This window comes from Aquarana catesbeiana, linkage group LG04 (genome assembly GCF_042186555.1).
Source record: "Aquarana catesbeiana isolate 2022-GZ linkage group LG04, ASM4218655v1, whole genome shotgun sequence".
Lineage (NCBI taxonomy): Eukaryota > Metazoa > Chordata > Amphibia > Anura > Ranidae > Aquarana > Aquarana catesbeiana.
Window position 1 is genome coordinate 628392717 of NC_133327.1, and position 26679 is coordinate 628419395.

Sequence of the window (26679 nt, forward strand, 5' to 3'; positions counted from 1 at the left end):
TGAAAGTTTTTAATCAAAGATTCAATAGTCACTATAAATAATTTTTTTTCTATATATTTTTTTCACATGAATTCACTCATGTCAGTATTTAACACTATCTTTGGTTGATGAATTATACCCATCATTGTCACTTTATTAGGTTGCTAATTGGTACTATGTAATTTGATATTTCTTTACTAATTTTCCATTGTTTAGTTTTTTACTATTTTCTGAATTGATTCTCTCAGTGTAATTCTAGATTTATCCTTTGTCATATTGGTGTATTTGGTTCACTTTAATCTTAATTCCTTTTGGTTTACCATATTAGTTACACCATTTTTTGGTTTTTCATTTATCAATTTTTTCAGCTGTGAGTGCATTTACTAGCCTCTGATTGGTCATTGCCTCACGGGCCAATTTATTTAGCGCAGCTTCTCTCTTTTCGCGGATAATTAAAGTGATTGTACTTACAATTCATCAAATGAAGATTCTCAACTCCTTTAGTAAATAACCCCGTTTTTCGAAACCGTTGTAAAGAACAGAGACTGTGTATTTGCACTAAGCTACTGAGAGCGTCCTCTAGTGGCTAGTCTACAAATCTCTATATTTAATACAGTATCAAAAATAAAAGCAAGCTTAGAAAAATGTATGTATGCTGAAAAAAATGTTTACTTTTCCCTTAAAAAGTATTTACAAAAGTAAAGTATTTGAATTATATATTTATTAATAAATATTATGTAAATTGTAATATTTACTATGGCAATTAATTATAGCAACACAGAAATATCTTTAGTGCATAGAAGTTCACTGAATCACATGGTCGAAACCATTCTGAAATACTATTCTGAAGTTCTCGCTTATGGCAGAGAGTGTATCAGTTAATCTCAGGTAATATAGAGTAATACAGAGCACCCCGTAAACTGTTAGCTACCAAGAATGCAAGTCTACATCTTCGGAGAGGTAAGGGCAGAGGCACAGGGAAGGGAGACAGAGGACACTGATAGTAGAAGGCTTTTTTTCCAGGAGAACAATTGTAATGTAAACTTTTTGTAATTCTGTAGCAAAGTTTGTTACCTGGACATCCTGCCAGAAACAGCACTTCCTGTTGCAGGCTAATCCACAGCAGCATTGTCAGCCAGCCATGTGTATTTCTTCAGTTTGCGTTGGGCTGCCCATCAGATCTATCAGATAGGAGGTTGCACAACAGGTTAAAAAGATGCTAATTGTGAGGAAGTGGAATAACGTTATCAGGGATTAGCTGAACATACTTGGGATAGTGGTAGGTTTGCAGAACTTGACTCAAGTGCAGGAGTTGAATTTGAACCCCATTGAAGTCAAGAAGAGCCGAATGTTGAAAAAAAAAAAAAGAAAAAAGGTAATAGCCATTTTCTAGACAAATAGGCAAGGGGTTGTCAAGCAAATGGTGTGGGGGGCGGGCACTGCCATAAGAGAAATGTTGCAATGCAAAAAAAAGAAATTGTATTTGGCAGAGAGCAGCAATTTTATACATCCTACTACAGCAAAACTGACATTTACTAAAAATTTTAACTAAAAAATGCTGTTTAAATTGGCGCAAATATTGGCCGCTTTACTTCTGTTTGTAAACGAATGGCTGTTATTATTATACAGGATTTATATAGTACCAACAGTTTGTGCAACACTTTACAACAGGGGTAGGCAACCTTTTGAGCACAGTGTGTACATGCTGTAAACTACTTGAGTGGTAATGAGAAATTAACATCCTGCACTCTCACACCTCAGATCAGCCCCAATATATGCACCTTCACACCTCAGATCACTGTACCCCCCTGCAAATCTGCCCCACCACTGTACCCCCTGCACATCTGCCCCACCACTGTACCCCCTGCACATCTGCCCCACCACTGTACCCCCTGCACATCTGCCCCACCACTATACTACCCTGCACATCTGCCCCACCACTGTACCCCCCTGCATATCTTCCCCACCACTGTAACCCCCTGCTCATCTGCCTCACCACTGTAACCCCCTGCTCATCTGTCCCACCAATGTACCCCCTTTCTCATCTGCCCCGCCACTGTAACCCCCTGCACATCTGCCCCACCACTGTACCACGCTGCTCTTCTGTCCCACCATTGTAACCCACTGCTCATCTGCCCCCCCAATGTTCCCCCTTTTCTCATCTGCCCCACCACTGTACCTCCCTGCGCATCTGCTCCACCGCTGTATCCCCTGCTCATCTGTCTCACTGCTGAACCATCTTCTCATCTGTCCTAACACTGAACTTATCTGCTCATCTGCCCCACCACTGTACCTCCTGCACATCTGTACCACCTCTGTTTCCCCTGCTCATGTGTGCCACCGATGTACCACCTTTCTCCTCTGCACCCCTCTGCACATCTGCCCCACCTTTGTACTCCCCCCCCGCTCCTCTGCCCCACCGCTGTAAACCCCTGCTCATCTGTTCCACCAATGTACCTCCTTTCTCCTCTGCCCGCTACTGTACCCCCCCTGTACATCTGCCCCACCTCTGTACCCCCTGATCTTCTGCCCAACCACTTTAACCCCCTGCTCATCTGACCCACCAATGCACCTCCTTTTACATCTGCCCCACCGCTGTACCCCCCTGCTCTTTTATCCCACAGCTGAACTACCTGCTCATCTGCCCCAACACTGAACCCCTCCTGCTCATCTCTCCCACCACTGTAACCCCCCTGCTTTCCTGTCCCACTGCTGAACCCCCTTCTCATCCCTCCCACCACTGTACCTCCTGCAGATCTGCACCACCACTGTACCCCCTTGCTCTTCTGTACCATCAATGTACCCGTTTTCTCATCTGCCCCACCACTGTACCTCCCTGCTTTCCTGTCCCACTGCTGAACCCCCTTCTCATCCCTCCCACCACTGTACCTCTCTGCACATTTGCTCCACCACCATATTCCCATGCTCTTCTGTCTCACTACTGAATCACCTTCTCATCTGTCCTAACACTGAACCCATCTGCTCATCTGCCCCACCACTGTAACCCACTTTCTCATCTGCCTTACCAATGTACCCCCACTCTTCTACCCCACCTCTGTTCTCCCTGCTCTCCTGCACCACCAATACACCTCCTTTCACATCTGCCCCACTGCTCTACCCCCCCTGCTTTTCTGTCCCACCACTGAATCCCCATCTCATCTGCACCATCACTGTACCCCCCTGCTCTTTTGTTCCACTGCTGAACCCCCTACTCATCCCTTCCACCTCTGTACCCTCCTGCACATCTGCCCCACCGCTGTACCCTCTTCTCATCTATGATATGCAGAGTGGTGAAAGGAAGCAGAGATGAGACATATCTACCTGTCCTGGCACACTCATCCTGCTGATCCACCTCTCACATCCAGCCCACCTGCTTGTATGTGATGTATGTAATGTATGGGATGTATGTGATGTCACATACAAGCATCTGGAATGGATGCGCAATGATGAGCTCAGGTCAGGAGCATTTTCTGTAAGCAGTGGGCCTGTGCAGGATCATAAGTTGGGCCCCCCGCAGCTGAGAAAAAGTTTCTGCGCCGCAGCAAAAGTTGGATGTAATTTTCATTGCACTGAATACTGGCTGTGGCTTAAAGGGACACAGAGTGCAGGGGTTCAGTAGTAAGTAACGCAAAGGTTCAGGAATAATTTCAACAAAGTACCCAACAGTAATTCCGATTACCCGATTGTGGTTTTATCAATCACAGTGAAATCCCTTCTTTCTGAGATTGGTAGTGGCAACCAAGCAAGTCATCTTCCTCCAGATGGTGGACGGGCTAGCAAGACTGTGATTGGCTTTGGCAGTGGCCAATGACAGTCCTCCTCATCCTGGAAACAGGGACCGCCCCCCCTACCAGAACTGCACCCAATCTCTTCCCCATCACAAAAGCTGAAGATCACAGCTACAGCAAAGTTAGAGAACCAAACAATGTTTCCCATCTTTTACAATGTGTGGGGGGCACAGTGCCTCCACCTCAGTGCAGGTGCGGCGTGGGGAATTCTGAAATTGGAATGCATTAGTGGCTCACTGACAATTCCCTGCGCTGCTCTGTTGATGGGGAGGGAGTCGAGTTCTGGCAAAAGAGGCTTCGCGTGCCGGGGCTTGCCTATCCCTGTTCCGACTGCCTAGGTGGTCGGAAACTGAAGTTCTCCCCCCTCCCCCCTGCAGTCTTCTGGGACATTGAGAGGTCCCAGAAGACTGCATCCGCCATTCACAATGCTCAGTGCGACTCTCGCTTATGCGCAGTGTGCACCAGGCTGTAAAGCCAGGTGCCCATAGTGAAGATACCAGCACCAGGGACCGAGGACAGCAGGTGAGGCGGACTGGGCTGAGCACACCGCTGGATCGTGGGACAGGTGAGTGGCTGTTATTTAAAAGTAAGCAGGTACAGTTTTTGTAGCTGCTGGTTTCTATTTTTTCCACAGGTTTCCGGACCTCCGCTTTAATGAGGAGCTCAGCACAAAAAAAAAAAAAAAAAAAAAAAAAACAGCATGGGTTTCTCCTAAAAATACATACCAGACCCTATGGATGTCAATGTGGGTTGCATGCAAAAAAAGACATTGTTGGTTCCCCCAAATTCTACACCAGACTCTCATCCGAGTATGCAGCCTGGCAGGCCAGAAAAGGGGAGTGACAAGCGTATGGCCCCCCATCCCCCTTTACTGCTGATCCAGATGAAGCACCCTGGGATTTAGTCAGGGAGCTCCTCACAAATCTACTTACCAGGAGTTGTTACCCTGGTCAATTGCTAGAGATCCATTAATTTCTCCCTAAGTTTGGCCTGGTTGCACTTTTCTCTTCTACCACGAGGTGGCCGGGTACTTGGTGGTACTAGATATGAGAAGGACAACCCAAGGTCAGGTTATGGGTATATGGGATATCTCAGCCCATGGGCAAGGGTTTTCTTGAATCCCTTGGCCTGCTGGGAGAATATATATATACGGGTGAGGTCAGGTGATCTGTGTTCTGTGCCACTTGGACGGCTATCTGGGTGGATGTGTGTCGTATGCCCCGGGCTGCTAGGCCGGAGATTTGGCCTATCCCAGGGGCATCTGGCTGCCAGGCTGTGTGAGGGCCTATCCAGAATTAGGAGGGCAGATCAGGGTTGGGATTGCGGCTTACAGTCCAATCCCAGCCGGAGAACCTGTCAGTGGACGGGAGGTAAAAGAGAAGCTGTCACCTCTAAGGGTCCATCCACCTTTACCAGGGACCACAGTGAATAACTAAAGCAAGTACCGGAACAGCATTCTCACCGAACAGGCATGCTGGAGAATCGGAAAACTTCAGACAGTGTTTAAGTCAGGGACCCAACCAACGGAGGTGATGCTTGCAGAGCAGCCTTGTGAGTCAAGCTGAGTCGGTCAGCAGGGGTGAAGCTTGAGAAGTATCTGGAGTGCCAAGCTAGGGACCCAGCAAGGAAGCGTGGGTGACGCTTGAGGGAGATACCACCGCAAAGCTTTGAGGAGCTCCAGGGATTCAGAGTCAGTGAATCAGAGGGTCCAGTGAGAGACCAGGAGCTCAAGGGGCCGAAGAACTACAAGTAGAAGTCGTAGTGAAGCTGAGAGAACTGTTACAATTTGAGTTAGGAACTGTGAAAGACTGTTGCCATAGGAGACAGCAATCCTGCACGTACAGATGTGGCGCCTTGTTGGAGGCCTCTCCCTGTACGGCTGTCCTCTTATTGAAGTCTCAGAGTCTGCCAATTGAAATTGCAACTGCCTAAGGGTGTCATGGCCCTAACCCTCTTTCCCTTCAAAACTATAAAAAGGACTGTTAAGAGAAATAAAACCTCTTTTACATCCAAGAAGTGTCTGGCGCCCAATAACTTTATCCATCTTGCACCCACTATGCCTCACAACTCACCACATACAGAAGGATGTCAGCTAACTTTGGCCCTGAAGATTCTCTTTAGACTGGAAGAGGTTAAAGACTTTGCTACACATACAAGGCCTCATGTCCTCAAAATGGGGGGTGGGTACTTTGGTAAAGCACCATGTCCCTATTTTGATGAGAACAAGGGCCATTCTCCCACAACCCTGACCCAGTGGTTGTGGGCTTTTGCGGGTGGGGGACTTATCTGTATATGGAAGCCTCCTTTAACAATAAATGTTAATCACACGTATTTCTGGTCTTTTGTATTTCAATTTTTAAATTAATTATAACACTTCATCTAAGAAAGCTAATTGAACACATGCTTATTACGATTTCAAGTTTTGAAAGACCGTAGACGCATGCCACAAAATTATCCACCTCATCTGATCATTATATTATTAGAATCAATCTCCGATTGCATCAGATCAGCATTTCACCTGTATGATTTAAGTGAAACTGAAGTCCCAATTTTTTATACTCTGAGTGAATGGCACAGCAAAGCTTAAATTCTGCTGTCTAGTGGCTATTCTAAAAATCTATATATTTAATACAGTATAAAAAAAACAAAAGCAAGCTTGGAAAAATGTATGTATGTTGAATAAAAATAAATTATACATTCCCCAAAAAAAAAAAAAATTAACAAAAGTAAAGTATTTGAATTATACATTTATTAAGAAATATTACGTAAATCTTAACATTTACTATGGCAATTAATTATAGCAGCACAGAAATATCTTTGGTACATGGAGGATCATTAAATCGCATGGCAGAACTCTGGTAATATAGAGTAATACAGAGCACCCCGTAAACTGATAGCTACTAAGCATGTCTATATCCTTGGAGAAGTAAGGTCAGAGGAGCAGGGAAGGGACACAGAGGACACTGGTAGTTGTGTTTTATCCAGGGGAAATGTAAACCCAGAAACTATTTTTCAGTATGTTTGTTATCACACTACATTATATGCAGCTTTTTTTGTAATTCTGTAGCAAAGTTTGTTTCCTGGAGATCCTGCCGGAAACTACACTTCTTGTTGCAGGCTGACAATGCTAATCCACTGCCTCACAATGAGCAGCAGCGTTGTTAGCCAGCCAAACACAACTGAGTAAATTGTAGAAGATAACACCCACAATGTCCACATTCTTCTGTGCAGTCTCAAAAAAGGTCTAGGTGCTTGCCAATAATCCATCCTTGCTCAATTCCCCAAGTATCAAAAAGATAGACAGGGCCACACACCGATGACATGTTTCACCCATATGGACTTAATCAGAGTATATATGATTAAGCCCATATGGGTGAAATGCTTTAGCGCAGAGAAGCTTCAGTGTTTGGATAATCAAACTTTTGATAATCAAACACAACTGAGTGTTCACAAAGCTGGGGATAAAATCTATTACAAATCCTGAAAATGTAGACATGGTAAAGTGCGTGGTACAGATCTCTGATTGCCACTCACTCTCTGTGATAGATCTCTCCAAGTACAGCCAGTCTTGTGCAGGTCCAGTTTATGATTTGGTGGTTCGTTTTCACCAGCAGAAGCATTCAGTAGGATATCTCATATACAGGATCTCCAACTTTAATCATCCCCTTCTTCTGAATTCTCACAAACTGTCCAAAGAGTGGAGAAGACTTGTAGACCTCCTTATCCGCGGTATCACACAGCCGGTAACTGTAGAGAAACACAAGTTGTAATGTAATCTGCAGGTTCACCAGTCAGATTAAAAACTGGGCTTGAACCTGCTTGGTGACTGTAAGGAACGTCCTAGTTGGCAGCAAGGAATCTGCAATGAGGGTATTTCAGAATTGCTGTATTGAATCACAAGGAGAGGTTTCTGGATCACCAGATTACTAACAAAAGAAAGTCAGGTAGATGGATGCACTACTGCAAATTTAGGGAGTGCTACTGTTGCCCATGTACCCTTTATTAACAGTAGGCAATAATGCAGGACAGGATGCGGGTGCCCAAAATAGAACAATTAAAAGGAGTACTAAACAATGTGTAAATTGTATAATACTTATTAATGTTGCTTATGTACAAATAAGGTCATGATCAGTGATAGATTCAAGGCAATATTGAAAATATCACACTTCACTATGTAATGTTTTTTTTAAAGATTGACAGTTCTACAGCACAGCTCTATATCAAATATCTCTCCTATACAGCTGGTGCCATTCATTCTCAAAGATAGCATAACATACCTGTTTTACAGAGCAACACAATGTACATTAAAGGGTAACTATGCATTAAGGTAAACAACCTTCTGTGTGCAAACAACCCCCCCCCCCTTTTATACTTACCTGAGCCCAATGTCTATCCAGCACCATGCCCAGGAGCATCATCACAGCTCTCTCTCTCTCTCTCTGTCTTTTCCTTCAATGGCTCAGAGGAAGCAGCGATAGTCATTGACTCCTGCTGCTGTCAATCACAGCCAGTGGTGAGGGAACAGGGGGCACTGTGTGTGTCAATGGACACCAAGCGGCTTGCTATGGGGGCACTCAGTGAAGGGTGGGAGCCAGGAGCACCAGTGGGGTACCCAAGAGGCAGGATCTGGGCTGTTTTGTGCAAAACCACTGCACAGAACAGGTAAGTATACTCTGTTTGTTATTTTTATGAAAAAATATTTTTACCTTTACAATCGCTTTAATGCATTAGCATGCCTTTTGGTGCACTGTGTTCCAAAAATAGTGCATTCTCTCTTTTTTGATGCATTTTGGTGCAATTTGGAATAACACACATTAACACGAGCGCGCTAACACACTGCGGCAGAGCAAACTCAGCCTTTTTTCTTTAAGTGCATGTTGAAAAGTTCCATATTCTTCCTTGACAGACCTGCGCATCGTCTCCAGGGGCTCCTTCATATTAATAATTCCGGTGTCAGGATCCACCGTGGTCAGAATACATCTATAAAAAACAGGCATAATACATAGACGTCAGGAAAAAAAATTAAGTTGAATAGTTAAAGCATAAAATCTGCTAAGCATGATTTACATCTAACCCGGCTACATAGTATAACCTCGGTGAAACTTCAGGAAAGCCAAAAAACATTCTGTGGCAAAAATTACTTTGAGGGTGTATTTACATAGAAAACTGTCAAGAGAAGGGCAAATACAAGGCATTGAGGAACTCTGCTATGAGGAAACATGTAACTTAATTGAATGTATTCTTCCATCAAAGGAGACAATTAAGGGGGAATATGATAGAGCAGTGATGGCGAACCTTTTTGAGCCCGAGTGCCCAAACTGCAACACAAAACAACTTATTTTTTTCAAAGTGCCAACACTGCAATTAAACCTGAATACCGAGGTTTTAGTTTAGAAAAAAAACAACTCGTACAGTTGTCCAAACTAATTAACAGCTTTTGTTTAAAAAGAAAAACACAATAACAGAGCTTTCCATTAAACATTTTTTTTTATTGAAAAAAAAAAAAAAAACAACTGTACACGTGCACGTATTTGAAAATGCCCAGCCAAGGCAACTTAACCAATGCCCAGCAAAGGCATCTTTACCAATGCCCAGCAAAGGCAACTTAACCAATGCCCAGCAAAGGAATCTTTACCAATGCCCAGCAAAGGCATCTTTAAAAATGCCCAGCAAAGGCATCTTTAAAAATGCCCAGCAAAGGCATCTTTAAAAATGCCCAGCAAAGGCAAAGTATGGGCAGAGTACTGCAGAGTATTGCAGAGTACGGGCAGAGTACTGCAGAGTATGGACATTTCACAAAAAAGGTACATAATAAACACAGAATTGTAGAAGAGCAATGTCCTGTGTAGGGATAAGCTTCGAGTTCGAGTCCAACTCATGTTCGACTCGAACATTGGCTGTTCGCAAGTTCGCCGAACAGCGAACAATTTGGGGTGTTCACGGCAAATTCGAATGCCGCAGAACACCCTTTAAAAGTCTATGGGAGAAATCAAAAGTGCTAATTTTAAAGGCTTATATGCAAGTTATTGTCATAAAATGTGTTTGGGGACCCGGGTCCTGCCCCAGGGGACATGGATCAATGCAAAAAAAAGTTTTAAAAACGGCCGTTTTTTTCGGGAGCAGTGATTTTAATAATGCTTAAAGTTAAACAATAAAAGTGTAATATCCCTTTAAATTTTGTACCTGGGGGGTGTCTATAGTATGCCTGTAAAGGGGCGCATGTTTCCCATGTTTAGAACAGTCTGACAGCAAAATGACATTTCGAAGGAAAAAACCCATTTAAAACTACCCGCGGCTATTGCATTGCCGACAATACACATAGAAGTTCATTGATAAAAACGGCATGGGAATTCCCCACAGGGAAACCCCGAACCAAAATTAAAAAAAAAAATGACGTTGGAGTCCCCCTAAATTCCATACCAGGCCCTTCAGGTCTGGTATGGATATTAAGGGGAACCCCAGCCAAAATTTTAAAAAAAATGACGTGGGGTTCCCCCTAAATTCCATAGCAGACCCTTCAGGTCTGGTATGGATTTTAAGGGGAACCCCGCGCCAAAAAAAAACAAAAAACGGCGTGGGGTCCCCCCAAAAACCCATACCAGACCCTTATCCGAGCACGCAACCTGGCAGGCTGCAGGAAAAGAGGGGGGGGCGAGAGTGCGGCCCCCCCCACCTGAACCGTACCAGGCCACATGCCCTCAACATTGGGAGGGTGCTTTGGGGTAGCCCCCCAAAACACCTTGTCCCCCTGTTGATGAGGACAAGGGCCTCATCCCCACAACCCTGGCCAGTGGTTGTGGGGGTCTGCGGGCGGGGGGCTTATCGGAATCTGGAAGCCCCCTTTAACAAGGGGACCCCCAGATCCCGCCCCCCCCTGTGTGAAATGGTAAGGGGGTACTTACCCCTACCATTTCACTAAAAAACTGTCAAAAATGTTAAAAATGACAAGAGACAGTTTTTGACAATTCCTTTATTTAAATGCTTCTTCTTTCTTCTGTCTTCCTTCATCTTCTTCTGGTTCTTCCTCCGGCGTTCTCGTCCAGCATCTCCTCCGCGGCGTCTTCTATCTTCTTCTCCTCAGGCCGCTCCGCACCCATGGCATGGGGGGAGGCTCCCTCTCTTCTCTTCATCTTCTTCTTCATCCTCTTCTCTTCTTCCTTCTTCTCTTCTTCTCTTCTTCATTTTCTTCTCCGGGCTGCTTCGCACCCATGCTGGCATGGAGGGAGGCTCCCGCTGTGTGACGGCGTCTCCTCGTCTGACGGTTCTTAAATAACGGAGGGCGGGGCCACCCGGTAACCCCGCCCCCTCTGACGCATGGGACATGACGGGACTTCCCTGTGGCATTCCCCGTGACGTCACAGGGAAGTCCCGTCAAGTCACCGTGTGTCAGAGGGGGCGGGGTCACCGGGTGGCCCCGCCCCCCGTTATTTAAGAACCGTCAGACGAGGAGACGCCGTCACACAGCGGGAGCCTCCCTCCATGCCAGCATGGGTGCGGAGCGGCCCGGAGAAGAAAATAAAGAAGAGAAGAAGGAAGAAGAGAAGAGGATGAAGAAGAAGATGAAGAGAAGAGCGGGAGCCTCCCCCCATGCCATGGGTGCGGAGCGGCCCGAGGAGAAGAAGATAGAAGATGCCGCGGAGGAGATGCTGGACGAGAACGCCGGAGGAAGAACCAGAAGAGCCAGAAGAACCAGAAGAAGAAGAAGATGAAGGAAGATAGAAGAAAGAAGAAGCATTTAAATAAAGGAATTGTCAAAAACTGTCTCTTGTCATTTTTAACATTTTTGACAGTTTTTTAGTGAAATGGTAGGGGTAAGTACCCCCTTACCATTTCACACAGGGGGGGCCGGGATCTGGGGGTCCCCTTGTTAAAGGGGGCTTCCAGATTCCGATAAGCCCCCCGCCCGTAGACCCCCACAACCACTGGCCAGGGTTGTGGGGATGAGGCCCTTGTCCTCATCAACATGGGGACAAGGTGTTTTGGGGGGCTACCCCAAAGCACCCTCCCAATGTTGAGGGCATGTGGCCTGGTACGGTTCAGGAGGGGGGGCCGCACTCTCGTCCCCCCCTCTTTTCCTGCGGCCTGCCAGGTTGCGTGCTCGGATAAGGGTCTGGTACGGATTTTTGGGGGGACCCCACGCCGTTTTTTTGGTTTTTTTTTGCCGCGGGGTTCCCCTTAAAATCCATACCAGACCTGAAGGGCCTGGTATGGAATTTAGGGGAAACCCCACGTCTTTTTTTTTTTAATTTTGGCCGGGGTTCCCCTTAATATCCGTATCAGACCTGAAGGGCCTGGTATGGAATTTAGGGGGACTCCCACGTCATTTTTTTTTTTTTTAATTTTGGTTCGGGGTTTCCCTGTGGGGAATTCCCATGCCGTTTTTATCAATGAACTTCTATGTGTATTGTCGGCCATGCAATAGCCGCTGGTAGTTTTAAATGGGTTTTTTCCTTCGAAATGTCATTTTGCTGTCAGACTGTTCTAAACACGGGAAACATGCGCCCCTTTACAGGCATACTATAGACACCCCCCAGGTACGAAATTTAAAGGGATATTACACTTTTATTGTTTGACTTTAAGCATTATTAAAATCACTGCTCCTGAAAAAACGGCCGTTTTTAAAACTTTTTTTTTTGCATTGATCTATGTCCCCTGGGGCAGGACCCGGGTCCCCAAACACTTTTTATGACAATAACTTGCATATAAGCCTTTAAAATTAGCACTTTTAAATATTCATGTTCGTGTCCCATAGACTTTAACGGTGTTCGCGTGTTCGAGCGAACTTTTTTCCTGTTTGCATGTTCTGGTGCGAACCGAACAGGGGGGTGTTCCGCTCATCCCTAGTCCTGTGAAACTGCTGACACCGCTCTGCTGGGTCCACTGTAGATACAAAGGGCTGGAATAAAAAAAAAATATTTGTCATTGTTGTCCATAGGCCAGGACACAGGTTCAAAGTACTGCAGAGTATGGACAGAGTACTGCAGAGTATGAGCAGAGTATGAGCAGAGTATGGTCAGAGTATGGTCAGAGTATGGTCAGAGTATGGTCAGAGTGTTGCAGAGTATGAGCAGAGTATGAGCAGAGTATGAGCAGAGTATGGGCAGAGTATGGGCAGAGTATGGGCAAAGTACTGCAGAGTATGGGCAGAGTACTGCAGAGTATGGGCAGAGTACTGCAGAGTATGGTTAGAGTATTGCAAAGTATTGCAAAGTATTGCAGAGTATGGTCAGAGTATGGTCAGAGTATGGTCAGAGTATGGTCAGAGTACTGCAGAGTATGGGTACTGAGCAGCGCTGTGGGCTGGATCTGTGGTGCCCACATCGCTGCTCAGTAACCATACTCTGCAAACGATCTCTCCCCTCCCCCTCTCCCCTCACACTGTAGGGCGCGCTGGAGCAAGATTCCGGGAGGACGTCCATGGACGCCCTCCCAGAATAAGCCGACCACGCTGTAGCCGTCTTTCAGCTATGGTGGGTCGGCAAGTGGATAACTCACTGGGCTGCAGTGTGGGGTCAGTTCCTGGACGCTCCGGTGTGTCCGATGAAGAGATTTCCCACAGGTGCGTCGGCAGGGAACGTCAGATGAAGAGACGTCAGATAAAAGAACGGGGGCGTGGCTTCAGCGCTCTTGTTTGGCGCGTGCGTCACGCCCACTCAGACACATCACTGCTAGCCCCAGAGAACTATGGGAGATGTAGTTCGCGGGCGCGGTGTAGATGATTTGACAGTGTAATTTCTGAATTGTCACGGCATGCCCACAGAGACGGCTCGACGTGCCAGCAGCGGCACGCGTGCCATGTGTTCGCCATCACTGTGATAGAGAGTGCGTCAACATAATAAACTTGGTACCATGTTGTTCACTTTAAGGCCATTACAAATAAAAAGGAGGCACTGGTTTGTCTGGAGGAAAAGGAGATTTAACGTTAAGGCCCCTTTCACATGGGGTAGATCTGCTCAGGGGATCTGTTGATCCCTGATGAGCAGGCGGATGACAGGTCTGTCTCCGCTCACTGTGCAGAGACATGCCTGTCAGAGCCCTGCTGTTCTCTATGGGAAGATGGGATGAAAACAGACACCATATCTGTTTTCATCCGATCCGCTGGACGGATGGCGAACGTATCGCCATCCATCTGTTTCGAGCGGATCTTGTAGGATCGGATGTCAGGCGGGTGTCAGTGGACACATCTCCGCTGACATCCGCCTGCCCATACAAGTCAATGGGTGGCCCGCTCAGATCAGCCTGAAAAATGGACAGGCGGATTTTTGTGGGCCGATCGCTTGAAAGGGGCCTAAAGTATAACTATAGGAACTTTTTATTCATTGGATAGAGTAAGGGAAGGTTATAACCCTTGTCAGATTTTATTCTGTCATCTGTGTCCCATTGTGGAGATTTTCCTTCCCTTGCTGTCCCATAGCCAAACAAGAAGTGAGAGGAAATCCCTGCAAATTATAGGATTTCTCTGGGGATCCCCAGGTCATCAGAACTAGTGTCCCCATTTCCCCTCTATTACTTTTTTGGGGACAACCCAAATTGGGATTTTCTTTTACTTTTGCTTTCAATGACAACGGTAAACAGGACAAATAGAGAGGGTGAATCTCCTTAAGCCCTCATTCACATTGAATGCAGCTTTAAAATCGTGGAACTTCAGCTGAAATCTCACGGATTCAAAGCCACATGTCAGTGTGACTTCAGGTGTGACTTTGAAGACATCTGTGCGGCTTCATGCACAGATGTCTATACATGTCACACCTAAAATCACCAAAAGTAGTGCAGGAACTACTTTTTTGAATGAATGTGGCATCGCATCGTTTTGAACATTCCCATTACCGACTTGTCATGCGATTTCACCAGTCAAATCACATGACATGGCACAGACAGCAGTAAAAACTGACAAGCACTCTAATTCCTCTCCATTCTATCCAAAACAAAAACAACATTTGTGGTATTCCACAGAAAAAGTTCAAAGTAAGGAAAGACACAATGCTCTCAGGTTATCATATACATATAACATAACTTACATTTACATTGCTTAGAAAAAAACAAGCAAATACACATTAGATCACATCACCCATTAGTACAAGGGATAAATTGCAACCAGTCGCTGTAGATCCGAGGGGGGCATGCAAGGAAAATAAAAAACAGCATTTTACCTTGTACATGATTGGATGATAAAATCAGCAGAGCTTCCCCTCATTTCAGATCTTCCCCTCGGATCTACAGTGACTGCACTTCCAAGTGCACTTTTAGTGCAATTTCAAGTGCACTTTGTACTTGTAGTTTGCACTTGTAGTGCAAAGTGGATTTGCCTTTCGTAAATACCCCCTCTACCTCTAACACACTTGTTCCCTCCCCTTCAATAATGGAGGCCAGACAACTTCTTCTTTAAACAAGAACTTATTACTGAATACATTTCCACATTACATTAATTGAAGTAGTAGGTAACATTCACTATCACAAAACTGTTGCTCACAAATGGCTGTACAATACATTACAATTGGCTGTGCTGTTCCCTCTAGTGGTGCTGCCCATGCCGTTTAGGTAGGAAAGTCCATCCACATAGTTGCCCGCAATTGGGTCACATTAAAGGGTGACACTGCCACAAAATGGTTTCCATAACACACAAGTCCCCCGTACTGCCCCCACATGGGACTGCACCACGAGGTCGGCTTCCCTTGAATATATATAGCCTTCAAAAAGGGAAGTGACCACAAATACAAGTAAAGATATGTCACAAAAAAATTTAACCCCTGCATGCACCAACCAGAAATTAAAGCGGACCTTCAGTCATTTTTTTCAACTTTCCATCTATTAAATCTTCTGCTTAAATCTTGTTGTTTAAACTTTGGATCGTATCGTAACATATTTTTTTTCTGCCAGTAAATACCTTATACAGCCCACTTCCTATTTCTTGTCTGGTAAAAGCCTAGGCTTATGACATCATCCACAGCTCCTGAGAGTTTTCCAGGAAAGTAGGGAGGGGGGATGAGGGGGTGAGTCATAAGAGGGCCAATGAGAGCTGCAGAGCTGGAGGTGTGCCTCTGTGTGTCTGTGTAAATCCACAAAGTTAACAGGCAGCAGCTTCAGCTGCCCACAGTTAAAATGGCAGCAGCCAGACTTGGTGGAGGGAGATTTCTGCAGCATATTTGGCAAGTACAGAATCACAGTATATATAAAATAAAGCAAAGTGGTTGGAGGGAAGCTTCAGAATGGCAAAGATGTTTGTTTTTTTTTTTACAAATTATGTTAGCAGAATGCAGTTCCTCTTTAAAGAAACCTACCCACAGTACCAAACATACCAAACGTACCTGCCTACAAGTTTCTAAATGCACAGAATATAACTTGATATTAACTTTTATAATAAATAACCTTAAGACTTTTGATCCACGGAATATTCAATTAGCCTAGGGAATCAGGAAATACTTTTTTTCAGTTGGAGCAAATAGAACAGTATTTTTTTCTCTGAGGTTATTTGTCTCAGTGGCCATTGTCACCAGGCAGAATAATTTTTCAGTTGTCTCCAGAACCAGAGGTGGGGGGATCTTCCATTGGGGACACCTGTTTTGGTGAGAAATGTTTAAGTGGGGATTTCCTTTCACTTTTCTGTGTTTTCAAACGGAGGCAATAATTAATAGTGTATAGTTCAAGATTCAAACAGCCATTAGAAAGTATAGAACATTTTTAGTTTAGACTTTAGTTCATCTTTATATTAGAAGAGAAAACAAACAGTCTGTACATGTACTGACCGCGGACAAGGCATGACTTGTTTCAATCTCACGTGTTCGCCAATCTGAATCTCCTTCCAGGAGTCCTACAGTCAGAAAATAAAAATGTGTTATAAAGCAAACTGTTGGCGCTACATAAATCCTGTATAGTAGCAATAATAATATTATATAGACATAAATAGGAGAGTCGTTATTATCCAAACAGTTTAATTGAAAATAAATAAGATTTAATGGACAAATAAAAACTAAAATGTTCAATACCTACCTTGGTTAAAAAAATTGTAAACTCATTGACTCTTTACTATTTATTTCTCTTCTGTAGGAATTTCATCTTTTTGTGAACACAATTCTTTCATTTTACCATTAGGTGGCAATAGAATACAAGAAATCCACATCAAGACAGCAAAGTGCAGCATTTCTCAACTTTATATTATGTACATTTAACACAGATGTTTATGATGGATTGGCGATCCTCTTAAGGTGGAACGTCACACTCTCAATCAACATTGACTATTTTTAATCCTTATGCTACTAGCATTAGTAAATAGATATGAATATATCATATTTACTTGTTTTAAAGCGGAAATTCAGTCATTTTCTAAACTTTCCATCTGTTAAATCTTCTGCCCTTGCTGTTTTAACTTTGGATAGTAAAACTTTTTTTTTCTGCCAGTAAATACCTTATACAGCCCACTTCCTGTTTCTTGTCTGGTCATTAACCTAGGTTTATGACATCATGCACAGCTCTCTCTCTCTCACTCTCCTGAGAGTTTGCTAGGAATAGATGAGTCATAAGAGGGCCAATGAGAGCTGGAGGTGTGCCTCTGTGTGTTTGTGTAAATTCAGGAAGTGAATAGGCAGCAGCTTCAGCTGCCCACAGTTAAAATGGTTGCAGCCAGACTCAGTAGAGGGAGATTTCTGCAGCATATTTGGCAGGTACAGATACACAGTATATATAAAATAATATGCAAAGTGGTTGGAGGGAAGCTTCAGAATGGCAAATATTTTTTTTACTGTATTACAGTTCCTCTTTAAACTTTTTTCTTACATTTCTTCAGTTACTTCCTGGTTTCCAGGCCTAGCCAAATGATGTCATATATCCCAGGAGTCTTCAAGAAGGGAAGAGGAGGGGTTCTCTCAGAAAAGCACACCCTCCTGTCTGCATGCTTGAGCGAAGGGCAGTTCAGAAGTAAAGCAAGTAAATACATGAATCAACTGCCCTTACTCAAAATAGCCATGGCCAGAAATGCTAGGGGGTGTTTTTCAAAGTGATTTCTCAGCAAAATAAAACATGGAGACATGGATGGGTGAATTTGCTTTGAATGTTAAAAATGAATTAAAGTGGTTGTAAAGGATCAAGGTTTTTCACCATAATGCATTCTATGCATGAAGGTATAAAAAAAAAAAACCTGTGTACAGTTCCCCCACAGACCCCCCCCCCCCATACTTACTTGAGCCCCCTCTCGATCCGGCGATGTACATGAGAGCTTTGCTTCTCCAGGGACTCGCACTTCTGATTGGTATTTAGCAGCAGTGGGAGCCATTGGCTCCCTCTGCTGTCAATCACAGCCAGTGAGCCAATCGAGAGGAGAAGGGCCTCCTCGTTTCTCCCTCATTTTTGGTCTAAACTATATAGTTGTATATAAAATGCACTTTTTATCTTTCAAAAAGTGTTTTCCAGGGCTAAACCTTTCATCCAATTTCTAAATTGCTGCATTTGTAAATTTTTAAAGCCAATATAAAGGAATAGTGGTAAAAAAAGCCCTTGTGGATTTAATTAACCTTTTTTTTGGTTAAGTCTCCTTCAGGGGGGTGTGGCAGGAGGCGTGTCCTATGCCTACATACGTTTGCAAGTAGGTGTCCCTCGTTCCCATCTCAAAAATGTTGGGAGGTATGCTAAGAATGGATAGTGTTCAGCTTATCAACTACTAAGGGTGGGTTGTACTCCCTTCATCTGTCACTATAGATGGGTAGCACCTAGCTCATCAGTCACGAAGGATGATGTTTCTCCATTGGTCCTAAAAAAAATGGGTAGTGCTTCTCTCATCAGTTACTAAGGATGAGAAATGATAACCATCAGTCATTTAGGAGGGATTGTGCTTCCTCCATCAGTCACCAAGAGTGGCAATTCTTCCTTCATCCAGATTTGACTTAATTATGTACTTTACCTCGGCAAAGGGTTCACATCCAGAGACCACAATGTTTGGGCGAAAGTTTCGGATGGAGACTTTATTTTCCAGTTTTGAGTTTAGGTCTTCTAATGAGGCATCAGAGAGTAGCAGGAGGGGACTGAGGTCAGGGTACGCCACCTGGTGGATAGTAGAACATTGCCAAATTGAAAATACTGACAATATTGTTGACCATTTAGTTGGGTTATTGCAGCAAAGTTTGACTGCTTATACACTATATTACCAAAAGTATTGGGATGCCTGCCTTTACACGCACATAAAATTTAATGGCATCCCAGTCTTAGTTCCACCCTTTGCAGCTGTAACAGCTTCAACTCTTCTGGGAAGGCTGTCCACAAGGTATAGGAGTGTGTCTATGGGAATGTTTGACCATTCTTCCAGAAGCGTATTGTGAGGTCAGGCACAGTTGTGGACGAGCTGGCTTGCAGTTTCTACACTAGTTCATCCCAAAGATGTTCTATCAGGTTGAGGTCAGGACTCTGTGCAGGCCAGTCAAGTTCCTCCACCCCAAACTCGCTCATCCATGTCTTTATGGACCTTGCTTTGTGCACTGCTCCAAATCATTTGGTGGAGGGGGGATTATGGTGTGGGGTTGTTTTTTAGGGGTTGGGCTTGGCCCCTTAGTTTCCAGTGAAGGGAACTCTTAAGGCGTCAGCATACCAAGACATTTTGGACAATTTCATGCTCCCAACTTTGTGGGAACAGTTTGGGGATGGCCCCTTCCTGTTTCAACATGACTGAGCACCAGTGCACAAAGCAAGGTCCATAAAGACATGGATGAGCAAGTTTGGGGTGGAGGAACTTGACTGGCCTGCAAAGAATCCTAACCTCAACCTGACAGCACACCTTTGGGATGAATTAGAGTGGAGACTATGAGCCAGGCCTTCTCGTCCAACATCAGTGCCTGACCTCACAAATGCGCTTCTGGAAGAATGGTCAAACATTTCCATAGATACACTCCTAAACCTTGTGTACAGCCTTCCCAGTAGAGCTGAAGCTGTTATAGCTGCAAAGGGTGGGCCAACTCAATATTGAACCCTGCAGACTATACCGGCTCACCTGGTCATTCTCAGTGTATGTGGGATATTCCTTCTTTGGATTCCGGCGCTTCATCCTGTCCTCGAACTGTACTAAGCGGTACATTTGAACATTCTTCAAGAATTTTGTGATCCAGCGAGATGCTTCGTCTCCGCAGTCTCTGCCCATGACCTCATTCCCATGGACCCTCAACAGTAAAAGTAAAACACAATAAACAGATTTCTGTTCTTTTCACTTTTTATCAGCATTATTCTACTGGGATTGCAGCTCATTTACATATCCTCAATGTCTCTGAGTGCATAAACATCGTATTTGAAAAGGGGGGGGGGGGGGGGTTAGGTGATGCAGAAAAATGCATTTTTCTAAAATCACGTGTCTTCAGCATAAAATCTGTTAGTCGAATATGTTAAAGCAGGTCTCTGGGAATTTTGGCCAGTTTACAGGTTACTTTATAGGCAATGTAAAGTGGTTTTGCACAAATTTTCCTTTTTTTTTAATGTTTAGGACTTAAAAAAAAAAAAATTATTTGTTCAGTCAGGTGAATATCCGAGTTTCCTCCAACATGTCAGTGGCATGCTGGTAGGTTAATTGGATCCTGTCTACTCTAAATTGACCCAAGTATGTATAAATGGGAGTAGGGACCTTAGATTGCAAGCTCCTTGAGGGCAGGGGCCAATGTTAATATACAATATATTTATATATATATATATATATATATATATATATATATATATATATATATATATATATATATATATATATATATATTAAAATGAAACAATCCAAATTAATTTGAAGTGCAGACTTTCAGCTTTAATTCAAGGGGTTGAACATAAATATCAAGTACAAATTTTGGGAACTGCAACCATTTTTATACACAGCCCCCCCCCCCCCCCCATTTTCAGGGGCTCGAATGTATTTGGACAAATTATAATAATCATAAATAAAATGTTAATTAATATTTTGTTGAGAATCCTTCATTTCTTTGTTTGTGGGTCTTTCTGCCTTTAGTTTTGCCTTCAACAAGTGAAATGCATGCTGAAATGGCCATTGCAGAATATTCCACTTCTTTTCCTTCAAAAGCTCCTGGGCTACTTTTGCAATGTGTTTTCGATCATTGTCCATCTGTACTGTGAAGTGCCATCCAATCAACGTTGCTGCATTTGGCTAAATGTGGGCTGTCAGTATATCTCTAAACACTGCAGAATTCATCCGGCTGCTTCTGTCTTCTGTCACATCATCAATAAGCACCAATGACCCAGTGCCACTGGAAGCCATGCATGCCCATGCCATCACATTGCCTCCACCATGTTTTACAGATGACGTTGTGTGCTTCGGATCATGAGCTGTTCAAAGCCTTCTCCACACTTTATTTTTCCCGTCATTCTGGTACAGATTCATCTTAGTTTCATCCATCCAAAGAATGCTTTTCCAGAACTGGTCTGGCTTTTTTAGATGTTTTTGGCACAGTCTAATCTGGGTTTTCTATTCTTCAGGCTTATGAATGGTTTGCACCTTGTGGTGAACCCTCTGTATTTGCTCCCGTGAAGTCTTCTTTTGAGTGTAGACTTTGATAATGATACGCCCACCTCCTGGAGAGTGTCCTTCACTTGTCTGGATGTTGTGAATCCACCACTGTTGTCTTCTGTGGACGTCCAGGCCTTTTTATGTTGCTGATCTTACCAGTGCATTCTTCTTTCCTCAGAATGTACCAAACTGTTAATTTGCCCTTCTTAATGTTGCTACTATCACTCTGATGGATTTATTTCCTTTTTGAAGCCTTAAAATGGCCTGTTTCACTTGCAGCATGGGCAGCTACTTTAAACAAATGATGCATGTTCACAGCAAAAGATTCCAATTGCAAATACCACTCTTATGCCCCGTACACACGATAGGATTTTCCGACAACAAATGTTCAATGTGAGCTTGTTGTCGGAAATTCCGACCGTGTGTAGGCTCCATTGGACATTTGTTGTCGGAATTTCCGACAACAAAAATTTGAGAGCTGGTTCTCAAATTTTCCGTCAAAAAAATCTGTTGTCGGAAATTCCGATCGTGTGTACACAATTCCGACGCACAAAATTACACGCATGCTCGGAATCAAGCAGAAAAGCCGCACTGGCTATTGAACTTCATCTTTCTTGGCTCGTCGTACGTGTTGTAAGTTACCGCATTCTTGGCGTTCGGAATTTCCGACAACATTTGTGCGACTGTGTATATGCAAGACAAGTTTCAGCCAACATCGGTCAGAAATAAATCCACGGTTTTGTTGTCGGAAAATCCTATCGTGTGTACATAGCATTAGGGTCAACTCCAGACCTTTTACCAGCTTAATTAATGAAGAAATAATGAAGGAGTAGCCCCACACCTGGCCAGGAAACTTTTGATTCAATTGTCCAATTACTTTTGGTCCCAGGAAAAAGGAGGTTGGCTATTCTTAAGAGCTGTAATTCCTAAACCCTTCCTCTGGATAAACATATCCTCAAATTAAATCTGAGAGTGTGCACTTTTAGCCCATATCCATTATATAACTATTAGGAGTGCGCATCCTCACTGGTCTTACGAGTCGATTACGATTATCCTGTCCACGATTTGATTAGATTCTGCGATGCATCACGATTACTGCACAAGTGCGCATGGCTAAAAACTTTTTATCCAAAAATTCAATGCCAGCAAGTTTAGAAATGTATGTTTTGCTTAAAACTGTATGGTGTTTACAGGATTCAGTAGCTTAAACTGAGTATAATGGGTTGCCCATCCAAAGTGAGGCACAAATCTATTTGTTCATCTCTATTAGATTGTTCATCTCTATTTCTGTTCTCTAATGTTTTATTGTATGTGCATAGTACTACGGCATATGTATATTGTCCTGACATCCTTTTTTGTAATTTTTCTGTCTTGTATTGAACTGCATAAGGTTTTCTTTTTTGTCGTTTTGTGACATCTAGTGGTGGTTTTGGGCCACTATAATTTGCTTACTATGTGATTTTGATATCTTCCCCTCTCCTCCCCTCCAGTTTAGTACTAATTAGTTCAGCCGTAGCTAGACTCTCTCTTTATCTTCCATATTCTCTCATTCAGTAATAGTGCTTCACAGAGACAGGGCTTAAGAAAGCTATTTTCTTCCTACACTTCAAAAGACTTGAAACATATCCTCTGTACTGCAATTATCTGAAGTAAACATGCTATGGATTCAACTACTGTATCTTATTAAAGAGTTAAAGAGGAGGTAAAGCCTTTGAAGAAAAAAAAAAAAACATGCACCTTGCAAGACAAAGGCATAATGAGCTAGTATGCATAGCATACTAGCTCATTATGAATTACTTACCTGAGATCGAAGCCCCCGAAGCAACCCTCGTTCACGTCCTTTGTCGGCGCCATGATACCCGGAGTGACTTCCGGGTATTGCTGCTCTGGCGCTGTGAGTGGCCGGAGCAGCGATGACGTCACTCCGGCGCATGCGCGTGGGAGCCATTGGTGACGGCATGCTCGCCTTCACTAACGTGCATGCGCTGTAGACATCGGTACAGTCTTTTTCGCAAATATCTCCTAAACCGTGTAGGTTAAGGAGATGTTGCAAGCACCTGCAGATAAGCCTTAATCTAGGCTTACCTGTAGGTGAAAGTTGTCCCAGAGGGTTTACAACCACTTTAAGCAGCCTGTGGCTGATGTTAAGTAAGCAGGTGACCATACTGTGCAGAAAGACTAGGTATAAGAAGGTATGTCAATTCATAAATCTTCATTTGAAACAGAACATATATTCTCCCTCTGTGTAGTGCTATGGAATAGATGGGTGCTATGTTATTGCTATTTTCTGGAATACATACTTGCAGGTAAAAATAGAATTTCTAGTTGGCAGCTTCAAGGGAATGTCCAGTTTATCCATTCCTGGTGCACTGAGAGTTAAATATCCTTTATCACAGGTCACCGTTATCAGCACCATGCTAGGCTCCTGTCTGGCTGTAACATGAACTTTGTCCTCCTTTACAACAAGCCAATGTCTGCAATGATATGAGAGGGACAGAAGAGGGTAAAAATACAAATTGAAGGGGGGCACAAGGAGGGGGAGGGGGTGTGAGAAGAGCAAGAGGGGTTAGAAGAGGATATAGAAAAGGGGAGAGCAAGAGGGGGTAGAATGGAATAAGGGGATGGGGGTGAGCGGAGTGAGGGGGAAGGGAGAGGGGAAAGTGGATGAGAAAGGGCATGGGATAAGTGGGAGAGAGGAAAGGGAGAGGCGGGAAATAGCAAGTGAGAGAAGAGAGGTGGGACAGAGAGAGATGGAGAGAGTGAGGGGGGAAGAAAGAAAGAAAAAAAGAGAGTGGGAAGAAGATTACAGAGAGTAGGGAGAGGAGACAGAGTTAGAGTGGGGAGAGGAGAGAGTGTGGGGAGAGGAGAGAGAGAGGGGGGAGAGGAGAGAGAGGGGGAGGAGAGAGAGAGCGAAGAGAGGAGAGAGAGAGAGCGGGGAGAGGAGAGAGAGAAAGAGAGCGGAGAGAATAGAGAGAGAGGGCGTGGGGAAGGAAGAGAGAGGGGGGAGATGAGAGAAAAAGCGGGGAGAGGAGAGAGAAAGGAGGGGAGAGGAGATAGAGAGAGAGAGTGGGGAGAGAGCGGGGAGAGGAGAGAGAGCGGGAGAGGAGAGAGAGAGCAGGGAAAGGAGAGAGAGAGCGGGGAGAGGAGAGAGAGGGGGAGAGGAGAGAGCACGGAGAGGAGTGAGACAGGGGAGAGGGGAGAGAGCAGGGAGAGGAGAGAGAGCGGGGAGAGGAGAGGAGAGGAGAGGGGAGGATGCAGCAGCTGCATGGACACAGCCACTGCTCCTAATTTTACATCTGTGCAGGTGGTGCACAGATTGGAACGCAGACAGCGTGCACCCGTATGGATGTCAAAGTGGGAGCAGTGGCTGCATGCATGGGCATGCCTATGTAGTCACTACATTTCAATTGACATGAATAGGACTGCCTGCATGGGTATGCACAGGACGTATGGAGCGTTGGATGCGTGGCCCCAGAAACTCACGAATGAGCTCTCTGCATTCGTTCCTTACCCATGCATGCACAGCTCACTCTCTGTCACTTTTGCAGAATGCTGAGCTGCAAGAGAGAGCAGGTTGTGCATGCATGGGTAGGGAATGAAGTGCTCATGCAAAGATGTTCTGTGCATCCCCTGACAGGTAAATAAGGCCTAACTTGTAACCTTTTCAATAACAAATATAAATGGGCATATATGTGAAAGTAATTGTTTTCTATGGGTTACTGCAGTTTGCACACTATCGCTGAACTTTGTAATGTCTTATTGAACTCGGTGAGTCATACAACACTCTTGTAGCAAAATAAGTCTTTATACCTGTCACTGAGCTCTCCATACTTCAGTCCATAATCCCTGCACTCTGCTTCTTGAAGGGGAATCCCTTTGCATGACTTTACAGGGTAGAGGAACAGCTGTGAGATCTTCCCAACCTTCCGCACATGCATCTTCTTCCTCTTGGACATAAAGAGCCAGGTGACGGCCACTGCGGCCCCCAGCCCAGCCAGGCCAATCAGGAGGGTGCGGTGCTTCGAGAGGGTCTCCATAGCTGTGTGTGCAAGAGGGGACTTCCTTCCAGATTATCACAGCCCGATCTTGCATAACACCACTCCCTGTAAAGCTACATGACAAAAACAACTGAGTTGGATCCTTTCCCAGCCATTGGATCCACCTACTATTATGTTAACTATTTCCCATACTCTTATTTTACAAAGAAAGAAGTTATGGGACAGCAGACAGGAACCCTTAATAACTAATTTAACTATAAATAAGAAACTCAGACAAGTGTTGGAATAAATAAGGCTGCGGTTGCTTTATTATTGGTTTTAAGACAATATTTTTATTCATCATAATAAAACCAAATCAATAAACTTTAAACAACCTAGCCACTACGACTCAGGCTGCATATAATAGGTTCAGACTCCAAAACTATCCACACAATATTTAAACAAAATAATATCAAACTTCAAAAACAGATTAGTCCCCCATTGTATAAATTCTATATATTTTCTTTTTTTTCTTTTTTTTTTACAAAGGTGACACCACCACATAATTACAGCCGCGACAAAAAAGAAAAAAAGGGGGAGGAGGGAGGGGAATACCACAGATCTGTCTTCTGGGGCGACTTAGCCTGACTGGACGGAACCCTTCTTATATAGCCCTATCCTGTGCTGGATCTGACCAGATTTAACCGGTCTCTATGACCAGTACCCCCAAAGCCCGGGAAAGTCACCCGTATTCCTCTCCCCAGGCCACGTGAGTACCAGGCGTCCACCTGAGAGCCTTTGCAGGCTTCCCAAGGGGGGCTTGAAACTGCCCATCCTGCCGCTCTTCCATTAGGAAAAGGGGGGATTTGAAACCATCTCCCCCTTTTCCTATCATGGGATAGCAGGCAGGAACCCTTATTAACTAATTTAACTATAAATAAGAAAATCAGTGTTGGAATAAATAAGGCCGCAGCTGCTTTATTATTGGTTTGAAGACAATATTTTTATTCATCGTAATAAAACCAAATCAATAAACTTTAAACAACCTAGCCACTACGACTCAGGCTGCATATAATATTTTCAGACTCCAAAACTATCCAAAAGACAGGTGGTCTTTTTGAGGTGGTCTCAAATCCACCTGTCACCAACACCCTGCACCGCGGCCATTTCAACACAAGTACTCAAATCTGCGTTAAAAATGTCCAATCCGATGTCAGATAAATGAATCCCATCTTCTCTATATAAACCCTTTATATCTCCTTCTAATTCCACATGTCTAAATGAGAGTATACCTAAGACTTGCAGAAATTTGGCAACTGCCCGGCGGAAAACGCTGAAGAAGCCTACCTATTTCTAACATTAAATTTGCCCATACCATACCCCTTTTACCATACCAAAAAATTCTAAACCTCAGAGGATCCAAACCTAAATTGTTAGTATACACTCTTTTCTTAGCTCT

General features: G+C 44.1%; 1 protein-coding gene across 3 annotated transcripts; it reads right to left on the reverse strand.

The window, feature by feature from the left end:
• Positions 1-1053: 1053 nt before the first annotated feature.
• LOC141140841 (mitochondrial amidoxime reducing component 2-like) lies at positions 1054-25391 on the reverse strand. 3 transcript variants are annotated; one of them, XR_012244006.1, is made up of 8 exons: positions 25054-25391; positions 23544-23717; positions 19738-19903; positions 18658-18798; positions 16511-16575; positions 8676-8747; positions 7302-7514; positions 1054-1160 (listed from the first exon to the last, which is right to left on the reverse strand). XR_012244006.1 is itself a non-coding variant. In XM_073628352.1 (7 exons), the coding sequence occupies exons 1-7, from the start codon at positions 25278-25280 to the stop codon at positions 7388-7390; spliced, it is 972 nt and encodes a 323-aa protein (XP_073484453.1). In that variant the 5' UTR covers positions 25281-25391; the 3' UTR covers positions 6495-7387. The 3 variants fall into 3 exon arrangements, 2 of the variants coding, with proteins under 2 accessions (XP_073484453.1, XP_073484454.1); XM_073628352.1 differs by lacking the exon at positions 1054-1160 and having other exon boundaries at positions 6495-7514; XM_073628353.1 differs by lacking the exons at positions 1054-1160; positions 7302-7514 and adding an exon at positions 16134-16322 and having other exon boundaries at positions 8698-8747.
• Positions 25392-26679: the final 1288 nt, after the last annotated feature.

Coding starts and splice junctions, on each gene's coding strand:
- LOC141140841 (XM_073628352.1), bottom strand. CDS start 25,280: ATGGAGACCCTCTCGAAGCACCGCACCCTCCTGATTGGCCTGGCTGGG. Junction 16,576..18,657: donor GATGTGAACCCTTTGCCGAG/GTAAAGTACATA, acceptor TTCTGACTGTAG/GACTCCTGGAAGGAGATTCA. Junction 7,515..8,675: donor CCCCTGGAGACGATGCGCAG/GTCTGTCAAGGA, acceptor GTTTCTCTACAG/TTACCGGCTGTGTGATACCG.